Here is a 15,640-nt window from a genome sequence, read left to right on the forward strand (position 1 = left end):
AATAGAAATGAAAATTTAAAAAGAAAATCAGAAGCTCAATTCTAATATTTCATGGTCAACAGAATAAACCCAAAATCTAAACTGAAAGAGTTTCCACAGGATTATCTGGAGAAAACTCACTTTACATTGATTGGGACAACTTAATAAATGTTATGCATGCACAAGGTTCTGAAGACAGATTCAGGAATCAGTCTACAAAGCAAAGAAATTCAAATTACCAGAGACAAAAATATCAACTTAAAAAGCAATTACGCAAAAACTCCTGCAGCAATCTAACAGGTTTCAAGGAACATTAAGCTTTAAAGGAGCTAACCTCAACTGACCAATAATGAACATGTAATATTAGAGAGGCAATCATAATACATTGACTGGGCCTGCAGAGCTTTCCAACATATATTGCAATGTAACTAAAAGAAAGAATAATCACTCATTACTGAATGGATGGATGGATATTACAGATCACCCGAGTTATGCTCCTGGCACATTGTTTGACCCTTAGAGGGCTGCCATAAAATGCTGCAAATTCAAACAATACGATTATCATTCTGCAGTGTGTGCCCAAAATAGATACAAAAATGCTCCACATTTAATTCCATCTCATAAGAATTTGTTACGAACATAGAAAAGTTCAGAGAGAAATGAAAAAAATAAGGGCAGCAAAGATAGTGAGAGAGAAGAGAATAGTCAATATAAAAGGGAATCCAAAAGAAGTCTTCTATAAGCATGTAGATGGTAAAAAGCATGGTAAAAGGATAGGGTAGAGCTGATTAGTAATCAAAAAGGGGATTTACACATGGAGGCAGAGCGCATGGCTGAGGTACTAAATGAGTACTTAACATTTTTTCTTTACCAAGGAAGAAGCTGCCAAAATAAGTTAAAGCGAATAAGTTGGCAGGGCCAGATGGGATGCAACTGAGGATACTGAGGGAAGTAAGGGTGGAAATTGCAGAGGTACTGACCATAATCTTCCTATCCTTCTTAAATACAGGGGTGACTCCAAAGGATTGGAGAATTGCAAATGTTACACCCATGCTTAATAAAAGGCATGAAGATGAACCCAGCGACTACAGGCAGTCAGTTTAACTCAGTGGTTGGGAAGCTTTCAGAAACAATATTCCAGGGCAAAATTAACGGTCACTTAGTTAAATTTGGATTAAAGGAAAGCCAGCACATATTTGTTAAGGGCAAATCACTTTTAACTAATTTGATTGAGATTTTTTGATGAGGTAAGAGGGTTGATGAGGGTAATGCAGTTGATGAGGTGTACATGGACTTCCAAAAGACATTTGATAAAGTGCCATGTAACAGGAGCTCTGAGGAAGTCATATGGACTCAAAACATTAACCCTGTTTCTCTCTCTCTCCACAGATATGCCAGACCTGAGCTTTCTACAGCATTTTCTGTTTTTATTTCTGATTTGCAGCATCGCAGTATTTTGCTTTTATTATAGAACAGGTTTGTCAGCCATATTGAAGCCTATGGCATAAACTGGACAGTAGCAGCATGAATATGAAGTTTGTTCAGTAACAGGAAAGAGACAGTAGTGGCGAACGGTTGTTTTTTGGACTGAAGGTAGAATAGAATGGGTTCCCTGGGGGGCAGTATTTAGGACTACTGCTTTCCTTCATCTATATTGTATAGGGCACCATTTCAAAATTTGCAGAATGCACAAAACTTGCAAGTATTGTGAATAATGAGGAGGATAGTGATAGCTTTCAAGAGTACATACACAGGCTGGTGGAACGGCAGACACACTGCAGATGAAATTTAATGCAGAAAGTGTGAACTGTTGCCTTCCCTTGGTCTCCCTACCAAAATATAATATAAAGGATACAATTCTAAAACGGGTGCAGGAGTAGAGGGACCTGGAGGTATGTGTGTACAAATCATTCAAGATGTCAGGGCAAGTTGAGAAAGTGGTCCATAAGCGATCAGGATCTGGGCTTTATAAATAGACTACAAAAGCAAGGAAGTTATGGTGAACTTTATAAAGCACTGGTTTAACCTCAACTGGAGTATTGTGTCCAATTCTGGGCACTATTCTTTAGGATATAAAGACATTGGAGAGGATGCAAAAAAGATTGACAGCAATGGTTCCAGGTATGAGAGGCTTCAGTTCTGTGGATAAATTGGCAATGTTGTCCTTAGCAGAAAACAAAGTTGCAAGGCGGTTTGATGGAGGGGGCATCAGGGGTCTTGACAGGTTAGATAGGGAGAAACTGTTCCCATTGGCAGAGGATCAAGCTTACATCTATTTAAGGTGATTGGCAGAAGAACCAGAGGCAGTGCGAGGAAATTTTTTTCTGTTTTAAGCAGCGGGTGGCTAGGATCTATAATGCCATTCCTAAGAGTGTGGTGATGGCAGATTCAGCCATGGCTTTCAAAGGGAATTGAGTAATTATCCGAAGAGAAAAGAAATTGAAGAGCTACAGGAAAAAGGCATGGGGAGTGGAACTTGGCAAGTTGCTCTTAGAGACCTGGCATGGACTTGTCGGACCAAGTGGCTTCCTTCTGTGCTGTAGCCACTCTATGATTCTAATTTTTTTAGACTGAGATGCTTCAATGTTGAGAGCTTTTAAATAGAGAAGCATTAACACTGAAGGCACAAAGATTCATTCTTTGTTTTATTGTTGGACACTACAGACGTTATTTGCCCCAACCTCCATCTGACGAGATTATGCAAATTGCTCCAAATTAAGAAATAAGGAGCCATGGAACAGATCAGTGGAACTTATTGAGCGAGACAATTTAAATAAAATTCAAAATTTAAGACAGGCAGATCAATATCTGGATAAATTTGATTGAGCCAAGTGAAAGTATTTATTCTTCATTTCCTTATTTATTGCAGCAATTGTTTGAAACCTGTTTTCCTCCTTTAATAAACCTCAAGAATATTAAGTATAGTTCAAGATAGAAAAAAAGTATAGCACAGGTTTAGATAACATGTTTGGCGCCTCAATTAGTCAAATCCTTAAGCAGAAACTAAGACTGGCTGATGCTGTCAACACATCATTATATTTCAGCCGTGGAACAGATGAACACAACATGAACTAGTTAAGCATTACATGAGTAGTGTGTTGCTGGACTATGTCCAGGAAGTCACAAGGCAAAACAAGAGTCTTTCCATATCTTCCCAACAGCTCACTTAAAAGCTTTTCATCTGGTTCAGAAAGTTGCTTATGCAAATTCTGCTTTTCTATGACAGGGCAAACCATCTAAGGATACATTTGACTATACTGTAAAGGTTACAAGCAAATACAACAGCAGTACTGCAATTGCTGGAATTCAAATTTTACTTTAAATAAAGCAACCATTATTAAGTGTGCCACTAAAACACAGCCTTTTAAGATACATCAGCACTATACCAACAGTGGAAGCAAAATTCAATGCTCCAAATTATAAAACTGAATCACTACAGTGAAAGACTCATTAACATTTTGCAAAATTCAAGATTATTCAATTGTTAAGTGACCTGAAAAAGATGAAAGGTCTGATGGATTACATGATCTCAGTAGTGTCCCGGGACAGAGGGGTTCCCATGTGTGAGCATTCTAAAATCCTCCACAATAAAACAGCACGTCAACACTGAGCCCATATGAAGAATGTCCAATGGGAAATGGCACCAAAAGCCACATAGTGGCCTGTGGATCTGCATTTCACAAAGAAGTGATGTCTTGATGGAATGTGAACAATGAAAGGAAAAAGGTTAAGACTTTGGAGGGGAAACATGGAAATTTAAGTTTTACTCAAATTGATAAGCATCATTCACTCGGTAGATGTAGCTTGCTGGGCACTGTAAATCAAAGATACTGCCGCTTTACATGGTGCTATTGACTCTCTTTAACCGTTATCTACTTCATTTCACAGAGGCAGAAATAATAATTTTCTATTTTTTTTTCTTTGAATAGACATTGTTATTTATACCCATCTACTTATACAAAAGTTTTAAGAGTTTCTGTAACACAAGATATCTCTCAGAAAGGTGCATTGAAATCAATTTCACAGCCAGAGCTGTATTCACACCATTAATGTATTATGGATGTGTCTTGGAAAATGATGAACAATCTCCCATAAATGTCACATTCCCAGCTGAACAAATAAATATACACACTATTATATTGTATACATAAAATGAGACATTAGTAAACATTATACTGCCAAGTTCCTTAAGGGGCCAACTTTTCTGTTTTTGAGTTGACATTTCTCTGCGAGTATACTTTCAAAGAAAATTGTGGAATCAGACCTGTTAGGTTCGGAGCAGATGAGTGTGTTGACTGACAGACACATTAATAAAGCAAATATTTTAGATGCCATCAACTTTCTATGGATTTGAGCACCCTTTACCAACACTTCAAATTGTACAATAATTAAGATTTAAGATCCCAGTCATTGCTATAATAAAGCCTGCTAGATTTGTAATGGCAAAGAAGCTATGTTGTTACACATACACAGAACGAAGATAAGAACACAAGAAGAATTTGATGGTCAAATGCTAAGAAGAATGTATATGTTCATTGTAATCCAATCAATTTTAGATGACAAATCAAAAATAACTTGTATAATATGAAGAAACACAAACTTACCTTAGTTTGAAGTTTGGAGGTTGGGAACTTTAATTCCCAATAAACCTTAGGCCTCCTGCACATGCGCCGACGGGAACTGGCCACACGTGCAGAGTTTGTTTTTTTTTCCCGCTCTTCAGGCCGGGGGCTGGCCCTGTGCACCTGCAGAGAAAAGAAACAGAACGGCCCAAAAAGGTAGGGCAGGTGACCAGCTATGGGACGCCATATCTTGTAGATGTCCCAGGGAGCTGACACGGAGGTGGGGGGGAGACAGGGAGAGGCCCCAAAAGGTAAGCCCAGATAAGGGGTGAAGATAGGGTACAGGAATAGGTCCCTTTAAGTGAAGTTAAAGAAAGGAGCAGAGTATTCGCTCCAAATTCAAGAAAGAGTTGCAGGGAGCAAACTTTAAGCGAAATGGGAATGAGAGGAGCCTTGAAGGTCCAAGAAGGCAGCCAAAGGTTGGTGACTCCGTGCCGTGGTCCAATGGGGCAATGGTACCCCTTTGGAGCAGTGGTGTTCTGCTTGGCACAGCTAAAGATCTAAAATTGTGCTTGGAAGGCGAAGTTCAAGTGTATTCGGAGATCCAGGGGAATGTTGGAAGGCAAGACTGAAACCCTGCGAGGTGGGGTTGTTGAAGCCATCTGATTTGGAGTGACTTTTGGAGAGAATTCCAAGGCGAGATCTTCAAATGTGGAGATTGGAAACCCTTGTCAGAAAGATGAAGTTTCAGAGAGATTGGCTGGCTAACAATGTGACAAACATCTGGGTAGGTTGTTGAGAAATCCATGGAATTGGGTTTGGTCACATCTGTCATCCACTGTGTAGTGTGGTGTGTCCTGAGCACAATTCATCTGTTAATTCACATATACCTCATAGTTACCCTGAATGCTAGAGTATAAGATAGATATTGTAAATTGTTTTATCTTTCTGAACTTGTAAAGCTTATTTCTGTTTGTTCAAAGCCCATGGAATCTTGTGGTTGATTCACTTAGTAAGTATCTTGCATGTAAAACTTAATCTACTTTAAACAAAGCATTATTGGTCCCTAACCAGATCTTCCCCCAACTCCCCCCTCCCCGGTCTGGCTAAGGATCGTTAACAATATAATATTTTCTCAACAATAGCTGCACAAATACTGAATGACTACATAATCTTCACTGCAATACATCTGCAAGCCTGTGAGGTACTTTTAAACTGACCTCAAAATATATCAGAAATAAGTAATACCAGAAAGATCACTGCCACTTATTAACTTTCAGAAGGGTTGGCCAGTGCAGTACAAGAATAAGCACTTGGACTCCTCAATCACTAGTAATTTGTACAAGTCATTTCCATCAGCAGACTAAGAAAGCTAGACATAATGCTCTGGTGTGATACTATTTCCTTCTTTTAGAAAGTAGACCAATCATAAAGGTCTGAGAACACTTCAAAAGCTAGCTTACCTTATACAACACGTCATGCATCATTTCCTGCTTTGGGTCCCGATAAGACTTAAAGCAACTGATCAAGTTAATGGCGAAAAGAGGGCCACCAATATTGACAAGGATTTCTTCTTGAACAAGCCTTAACCATCTTTATTTTAACTGCCAATTGATTTGAAAACCTGTCCTCAGGTTTGATAATATGCTATCCTCATCACCACTGACCCCTGTGGGAAAGTCTAACAACTCAAGTTCAGTTGTCTGCACTAATGATCACCTTGAACAAGACTGGCATTTTAAGCATCCAAGACATTACCAGATTGGGGATTATGAAGATTAGTCAGGTTACAATGGAGCTATACAATCCTATCAGGCAAGAACAGGGTCCTGTACATTAATTGCCTGGCAGTTAACTGCCAGTCACCAAAGATCAAAGCAGAAGTTAAAAAGGCAAACTGAAAGACATGCTTTGTAGAGTAGTTATGACTTAAAGCAAATGTCAATTTGTGGCACTTTGAAATAATGTGTGCTTTTTCATAGAACATAAACCAAGTGCATACTGGCTTAACTTTAGCATTCTAAAAGAATACTACTGTATGAACAAAGGGTTACATTTCATGGACACTTGTTAGGGCTACATTTCATAGACGCTTGTTAAAAAGAAATAGAACTTAAAGGCTATAATTTTCAAACATGGTGCACTCAACTATCCCTTGTGTGCCAGCATATTATAATGTAATATATTATAACATAATGTGGGTCAATGAGATCAGCCAAAATGTATTGGTTCCTACCACTTTATATTTCCATTAAAAGCTGCAAGTCTGACACTTACCAAATAAAAGTCTGCAGGACAACCAAAGAGATTGTTTTAGAGCAATGATGGAAAAAAACACTATGAAATCAACTGAAAACTGTGGAAATACACAAATAGATCCAAAGGTGCCCAAAAAGAGAAAGATTGGTTAATGTTTAATAGATCATTCACAAAATGTTGCTTTATAAAAAAGTGTTTATGAGTACTAAACGAGTAAGAATCTTATTGGACAAAGTCAACATAGATTCATGAAAAAGAAATTGCATCTGACAAATCAATGAGTTTTTTGAGGATGTAACTGGCAGGGTAGATAAAGGGGAACCAGTGAATGTATTATATATCTGGATTTTCAAAGGCATTCAATAAGGTGCCATATGAAAAGGTTGTTGCACAAGATAAGGGTTCAACAGGTTGGAGTAATGTGTTGGCATTGACAAAAGATTAGTTAATGGACAGAAAACAAATAGGAATAAATGCATCATTTTCAGGGTGGCAGGCTGCTAATAGTGGGGTGCCACAAGGATCAATGCTGGGATCTCAGCTATTTATAAACTATATAATTATTTAGATGAAGGGACTGAGTCTAATGCATCCAAGCTTACTAGCAATATAAAGCTAGGTAGGAAAGTAAGGTCTGAGGAGAACAGAGAGCCTGCAAAGGAATATAGACAGTAAGTGGGCAAGAAGGTGACAGATGGAGAGTAACATGGGGAATGCGAGGTTACTCGCTTTCATAGAAAGGATAGAAAAATGAAGCTTTTTTTAAAAAAAATGGTGAGAAGCCATTAACTGTTATTGTTCAGAGGGATGTGGGTGTCCTTGTACAAGGAACACAAAGATTAACATGCAGGTATAGCACGCAATTAGGGAGACAAATGTTATGTTGGCTTTTACTGCAAGGGGGTTTGAATACAAGAGTAAGGAAGTCTTACTGCATGCATTTGTACAGGTTCTGGTTAAGACCGCACCTGGAGTACTATGTGCAGCTTTGAACCTAAGAAAGGATATCCATACTTTAGAGGGTGAGACAAAGGTTCACTATATTGATTCCTGGGGTGGGACAGTTCTCCTATGTGGCAATTGTGGAGATGAATTAGAATTGACTTATACTCCCTGATGCTTAGAAGAATGAGAGGTGATCTCATTGAAATATATAAATTCTGAGAGGATGGATATTGAGAGGTAGGCTTCCCAGCTCCAGAGTCTAGAATTAGGGCACACAGACTCAGGGTAAGGTGATGGCCATTTCAGGCTGAAAAAAATAGAATTTTTTTCACTCGGAGGGCTGTGAATCTTTGGAACTCTCCAACCTAGAGGGCTGTGGCTGGTCAGTTGTTAAGTGTTTAAGGCTGTGATCAATAGGTTTTTGGAGTCATGGGGAACCAAGTATTTTGCTTTTGCACCATGTTCTCTGCTGGTCAGAAGAATGAGGGGTGATCTCATTGTAATACAAATTCTTAAGGGGATTTACAGAGTAAATGCTCCGAGGGTGTTTCCATTGGTTCAGGAGTTAGAGCTGGGGCCAAAGCTTCTGAATAAGGAATGAGCATTTAGGATTGAGATGAGGAGAAATTTCTTTGGGACTGATAGATTTCTGAGTAAGGGAATCAATGGGTTATGAAGATAGTATGGAAAAGTGCAGTTGAAGTAGATCAACCATGATCTTATTGAATGACAGGGATGGCTCAAATTACCATATGGCCTACTAATGCTCCTCTTTCATGTAAAAAAACACAAACTAGATATGAAACTTTGAAGATCAAAAGTTAACTTGGTTGCTGAAGTACTTGTAGTGCTTGGTGAAAGTTAATTTGTTTTAGGTAACCATGCTGAAGGTACTCTGAACAAAAGCATGAATTTTAAAATATTTTTATTCTCAGAATGAAGGCAATAATCAAAAGGCCATTTTTTGTCAATTCATAGTAACAATCAAGATTGCAGTGGTTCTTTTAGCAATTGTTTCACAGTTGAGTGATTTGCTAGATTTTTTTCTGAGCAACCACAGTGTAGTGAGACTAGTCACATGTCAGCATGGAAAGTCAACTCTGGTTGGCCGTTACCATGGAGAAAGTTTCCCAACCAGTCATCACCCTTTTCTCCTGTAGCATAAATTGTTGATGGTTTGAAATTTGCGTTCTTGCATTTGTCCTGATGAGTGCAAGACAAAACGCTTCAGCAACATGTCTCTTTTTTCAGCATTTTCAAGTTCTGCACTACCAAGAGACAGTTAGCATTCTTTAATTGTTGAAATTGGTACACAAAGCAGGAGATGAATGGGGCAGAGGTGTGGGATACATTATCAGTTAAAGAGCAGAGTAGCAGGGGAGACATGGCACAATTATTTGAAGGGGTGACTATAGAAAAGGACCCAATTTGGTCCTCAACAAAAGACAAGAACCTGTCTCAGCCATTTGCGAATGCTATTCAGAAAAAAGCTAAGAGAGAGACACAAGAGCAGTCCATCTGATTTTTCCCCACATTCAAGAAAAATACTTTGCAGCTTTCCAGGACTTCACTCTGGAAGATTATGGACATTATAGATACTTAAATTTACAAAAGCTCTTTGAAACAGCTGGATGGAGTTGCACTGTTTCATCATTGTTTGCCTTGAATACTGTCTAATCATGATGCTCCTATCCCATTACCGACAGGTACTAATCTAAGTGATTCCAACATATGTCCAGGAGCCAAGTATCGTTGTGAATATTCAATTTACTTACCCCAATTACTCCATATCCAAAACAAACTTTTATTTAAAAAGCACATGATAATATAAATCAACAAAAATGATATCCCATTGACATTTGTAAACTGCTCAAAATTAGCTCTCATGATTCAGGATCGCACAATTATCACCTCGAAATCATCAGAATCATTGCTTATTTTGACTTTTAGCCTGACCATATTTCTTACAACTTAGCTAGATGTAAAAAAGGTACTCTGTTAAACAGCACCACCAGCAGTAACTTCTGCCACCGGTTTGGTCAACTCAGCCAGAAGAGCAGAGATGAATATAATGAGCTACACAAAGAAAGTAATACATAACTAACAAAATAATGACATGAACTTAATAAACACACATTGCACCAACCATCTATAAGTGCATTTCACTCTGAAATAAAAATCTTTAAAAGGAATACTGATAAAACTTCATTCTTAAAATGCCTCAGTTTCTGTTCAATGCACAGAGAATACAAAAAGAAAACAGATTTTGACAGCCATATGAATAAATTTAGTGATGTGCATGTTTCAGTTGCTGAGTTTCAGGTTCATAAACTTCACCAAAGTATTGTGGAGTACATGTGCTTCTTGTAGTAATCCAACTCCAACATCAATACTTTTGGAATGAAACAAGACATACAATAATCAGACCTGAAGTACAGCATCTGATGAAATGCGATTTTGTCAAAAGTAAAACCAGAGACAATGTCATTTTGCTGGCCACTGAAGAATCATTGACTCAGATTTACCTCAAGTAATCTGAATCATCAATAATCCTTGCTCTCCAAATGATCAAATTTACGCAGCTTTCTACTCAATACAGAAGCATCACAGAATTTCCACCAAAATGACTGCTTTCTCTTGCGCTGGTAAAATACTTTCCCTTCATTTCATATTCCTCAATATTACTGATATGTCCCCTTGATCCCACAATCCAAAAAAAAAAATCAGGATTGATCGTCATAAGCAATCTACTTGTGAATTCAAAGTCATTGCTTGAAAAAACGAAATCATCCAGTAATTTGAATTAATTTAATTACAACAGTACAGTAAGTGGCTTTGTTAGCTCAAAAAGAAATCAGATCAACAGTTGACTCAAGTTAATACATGTATTATTAAAGCTTAACCCTCATAGCCATGTAATAAAACTTCACAAAAAATAATTTAGCTCATTCAAAGTAGCAGTAAGCCTATACGCAAATCTCATATTGCTACAACATTGAGCTCCAAATGGGTTAATGCTGCAAAGATAGCTCTTCGAGATAAGGATACCAAAGAGAATTGTAAACACAGGTGTCCAGCTGTACCAGAGACTTAAATATTAGAGGTTAAATGCCTCCACTTACTAATTCACATCAACTTACAATTGATGGCTTTCTGGAAGAAGAAATGACATCCATTACATATTGTGATAACTGAAGATCATCCCAGACTTCATCGTGCAACCCCATATGAACTTTCCATATCATCAAGAGTAACTTGGAGAGCAGAGGCTGAAGAATTCATCCAGATCTTCCTGCATAGCGTGTTCAGAGATACAAGTACCATTTATCCAAATTGGCCTGAGACCCAGGACCTGCAAAAAAAATCAGTAAAGGCCGGACCATTGGAATAAATTGAAATCCTATATGAACTGCTTTTTACCGCAAGGGAAAAACTAGAAAACAAATGATGTCATTTCTATTTCATTGGGATGCCACAAAAAACAGACTGCACTATTTGGGGACTGATTTCAGGGTTTTGTGGAGAGTGGCAGTAGGGAAGAATTGAAGAAATTCAATAAGAATTACTCCACAAATTGATTTATTGACAAAGTCGCTATTTTAAAAATACAAATTTTTATCCAATAATTTGATAATCTAAAGTATGGTCTAAACAGAATCTTAGATCATGATCCATGGCATATTATATCCCCCACATAGAACTGATCATAATTCATAAGGAAGCATGTCAGACTACTTGTGAGGCCCAAATACACAGTGCACTTAACTTACTGTGTGCCTCCAGTAACATGAACCTAGTAATGCAGCAAACTATTGCTGAATGCCAGTGGGCCTGAGCAGCAGCACAATGCTGTTGTGGACCAAAATTCCTACAAAAGTAATTTTCTACTCCATTCTTGCAAGTTCAAAGAGGCCACATAAGGAATTGTGTTCTCAAGGTCGTAAACACAGCTACTGGTGACTAATACCAGAGAGAAAAAAATTTTGTTTGGTTTGCTAGGTTAGTTTGTTCAAAGGAAGACAAGCTTAAAATGTTAATTGAATACTAGTCACAGGCTTTATGACAGACTGCTTTTTGTTATGCCAGTTGAAAGCAGCAGTCAGTAACTTGCTCAGATCAAACATGTAACTTTAATATATTTCCTTGAACAACAACAGGAATAGCACAGCACATAGCTATTTCTTTAAAGCAACCAACATTGTCTGAATTGATAACTATACTTTCCAAAACTGATATATTTGTAAATCTTGACCACTATTACATAGGAGCATAGGATTTAGGAGGAGGAGGAGGCCATTCAGCCTTCTAAGCCTGCTCCACCATTTAATAAGATCATGCCTCATCTGGCTGTGGTCTCAACTCCACTTTCCCATCTGCTCCCCTAACCCTTGTTGATCAAATATCTCTCTCAATCAGCACTGACTAACTTCAATAACCCTGCCTCCACTAAATTCTGGAGAATTCCACAGACGGAGGTCCCCACAGGAAAAAAAATTCTCACTGTCTTAGAAGGGAAACGGTGTCCGCTAGCTCTAGTCTCCCTTACAAGAGGAAACTTCATACTAGTATCCACCCTACCAAGTCCTCTCAGGAGCTTATATTTCAATAAGATCTTTCATTCTTCTAAACTCCAATGGGTTAAGGCCCAATCTGTTTAACTTTTCTTCATAAGATGAGATAATGAGTTGACAGAACTTTCTCTGAATTGCTTATAACGCAATGATTTCCTTTTTTTTCAAAAAAGATCAAAACTGTACACAATACTCCAGATGTGGATTTATTTACAGCCTGTGAAGCTGCAGTAAAACTTTTCTACTTTATATTCCACTCCCCTTGCAATAAAGGCCAACATTCTATTTGCCTTCCTAATCACTTGCTGTACCTGCATACTAAGTTTTTGTGATTCATGTACCAGGACACTCAGATCCCTTTGTACTTGTAATCTCCCTCTATTTGATGTACTGCTCTCTTATTCTTCCTGCCAAAGTGGACGAACTCACATGTTCTCACATTATACTCCACCTGCTAAATTTTTGCTCACTCATTTAACCTATCAATATCCCTTTCTAGACTATTTACCTTCTCTTGTCAACTTACTTTCCTACTTTAGTGTCATTGGCAAATTTAACTACCAAACATTTGGTCCTTCATCCAAGTCATTGATATAGATTGTAAACAGTTGAGGTCCTAGTGCTGATCCCTGTCGCACTCTTGCCAACCTGAAAATTACCCAATTATCCCTACTCTTTGCTTTGTTATCTAACCAATCCTTTATCCATACTAATATATGTTACCCCACTCCCCCCACACCATGAGCTCTTAGTTTGTTTGTAACCTTGTATGTAGCACCTTATCAAATGCCTTTTGGAAATCCAATTACACCATATCTACATGCCCCCCTTCATCCACCTCACTTGTTACTTCCTCAAAGAACTCTAATAAATTAGTTGAACACAATTTCCCCTTCACAAAACCAGAAAGGGAAATTTACAGGAAATCAGATTTGTCTGCCAAGCTCCCTAAAGATCAAGGTCTTTCTTGCAATGCTGACTCTACCCAAAAATATAAGTTGTGTTCTACTGTCCACTGCAGGCTTACTTAAAGATGATCAATTACAAAAGCAAGAATTGGGCCTGTATCCAAAATCTAATCAATTATTTTGACTAGTAAATGATTGCAGGTATGAGCACCAACTGAACTATTTTTATGGATTTTTAGTATTTGCCTCATGAGATATACAAGGTGACAATGCAATCTTTCAAAATAATCTTTCAAGTTTTGAGCAGCCTGGTTTGGATACTCAACTGAAATTCTGATGCATAGAAATGAAACCTCACTACAGAGGAACAACAAATTCATCAAAACGACATTAGGATGATTGAATACTTAAATGAAAAATTCAATCTAGACACAAATCCTGATAAGACCATTGAAACAGATTTCCACAATTCTGCTCAAAACTTTTATTCATATGGTCCATAAATAGCAATTCTCGCCTGAAAAACACCTCCTAGAAGTTGCAATAAGGAAAATTATCTTCAGAAGTCCCTATATTCTCTACCTAGGATTATGCAGCTTGACAGACTTAAGCAAATAAAAATTACATGGAATACATGTGTACACAGAGCTGGACAGTTTATACAGATTCCATGAAAGCCTTAATAAAATTCTAAGCTTTAGGTAAGTCACCTGTGGCTCATGTGCTAGCACTCACATCTGAGTCACAAGGTTATGAAATCTAGTTCCACTGGAGCACTTCAGCACAAAAAAAGGCTGGCACTCTAGTGCAGTACTGAAGGAATGCTGCACGGTTTGCAGTGCCGACTGAGGCCCCGTCTGCTTTCTCATGGGATGCAAAAGAACCCTGTCGGTTCTCTCGCAGAGCAAAGAGTCCCAGAATCCTGGTCAATATTTACACCTCAATCATCACACAAAAGCAGATTATCTGGTCTACACTGCTGATTGTGGAAGCTTGTTGCATGAAAACTGGCTGCAATAACTGACTACACTTTAAAAGCATGGCATTATCTGTAAAGTGCCCTGGGACAACCTGTGGTCGTGAAAGGCACTATATATATTTCTTTAATTGTTCATAGAATAGGGGCATCGCTGGCTCAGCCAGCATTTTGCCCATCCCTAACTGTCCTTGAGAATTGAGTGGTTTGCAAGGCCATTTCAGAGGCCAGTTAAGTGTCAATCACATTGCTGAGTCTGGAATCACATGTAGGCCAGACCAGGTAAGGACGGCAGATTTCCTTCCCTAAAGGGCATTAGTGAACCAGATGGGTTTTTACGACAATCAACAATTCATGGTCATCATTAGACTTTTAATTCCAGATTTTTTTGTTGAATTCAAATTTCACCATATGCCATGGTGGGATTTGAATGCAAATCCCCAAAGCATTATCTTGGGTGTCTGGATTATTAGTCCAGTGACAGTACCACTACGCCATCACCTCCTCATAATATCTATAAATACAAGACTTACTTTCCTTTATAAAGAAAAGGTTTCTGAAAGCAATTGATTATATTGCAACCACACTCATTTTCACGCTGCTCCAAATGGTTCATTAGCATGTTATCATTTTCTGGCATGACCTTAAATCAACGTATTTTTTACACTTTTTTATGCACCTCCTGAATTGAGCACCCTCCTTTTACTTCTCACCATTCTAAAGTTAAGTAGTTAAATCTTTAGTCAATTGTGGTTTAATCACTAAACAATACAGGTAAATGGCACAGATTAGCCAGTTTGACAACTGCCTTATTGATTGCTTAAATAAATAAGACTTACAAGAAAATGAAACTGGTGCTACCTAAATTTAACAGATAGCCAGGTGCTACAATGAAAAAAATGCAAACAAACTTGATTTGCAAGGGTAAAAGCAAAATACTGCAGATGCTGGGAATCTGAAACAAAAACAGAAATGCTGGAAAAACTCAGGTCTAACAGCATCTGTGGAGAGTTAACGTTTCGAGTCCGTATGAGAGTTGTAGAGTCATAGAGTCATACGGACTCAAAACGTTAACTATCTTTCTCTCCACAGATGCTGTTAGACCTGCTGGGTTTTTCCTGCATTTTCTCGATTTGCAAGGGGCTTAGTTGCTTAGATTTTGTTTTTAAAACTTCCATGGGCATTAATCAGTACCAAAAAGTGTGTTAAATGTTTATTACAGACTTATGTTAGCCTAGAGATTTCACTATGCATTTATAAATGTCCTCCGGACTTGCATCTGCTAAACTGCAAGTGAACAAGTGTTCACTGATTTTGGTGTCAAATAATTGTTGTCACTTCTCAGTGTGCAGATGCAGTTTAGAAAGCAGGCTTCTGTGACCGAATTACAGCAAACAAGATGTTGCAAATTTCAAGAGCACAACTGTACTTACGATCTGG

At 38.1% G+C, this 15,640-nt stretch overlaps 1 protein-coding gene across 2 annotated transcripts in view; it reads right to left on the bottom strand.

Annotated features, from left to right (window-relative positions):
• LOC144683544 (diphosphoinositol polyphosphate phosphohydrolase 1) overlaps positions 1-15,640 on the bottom strand; it is an 80,397-nt gene that overhangs the window by 48,438 nt on the left and 16,319 nt on the right. Inside the window, exon 2 of one of the 2 annotated variants that reach the window (XM_078546657.1) lies at positions 10,886-11,097. The exons of the other annotated variant lie outside the window; for it this stretch is intronic. Coding sequence (XP_078402783.1) covers positions 10,886-10,990 — 105 coding nt within the window. The 5' untranslated portion in view covers positions 10,991-11,097. The remainder of the gene's footprint in view (positions 1-10,885; positions 11,098-15,640) is intronic. 2 annotated transcript variants of the gene reach the window in all.

The sequence above is a fragment of the Cetorhinus maximus genome, chromosome 8 (assembly GCF_964194155.1).
Source record: "Cetorhinus maximus chromosome 8, sCetMax3.hap1.1, whole genome shotgun sequence".
NCBI lineage: Eukaryota > Metazoa > Chordata > Chondrichthyes > Lamniformes > Cetorhinidae > Cetorhinus > Cetorhinus maximus.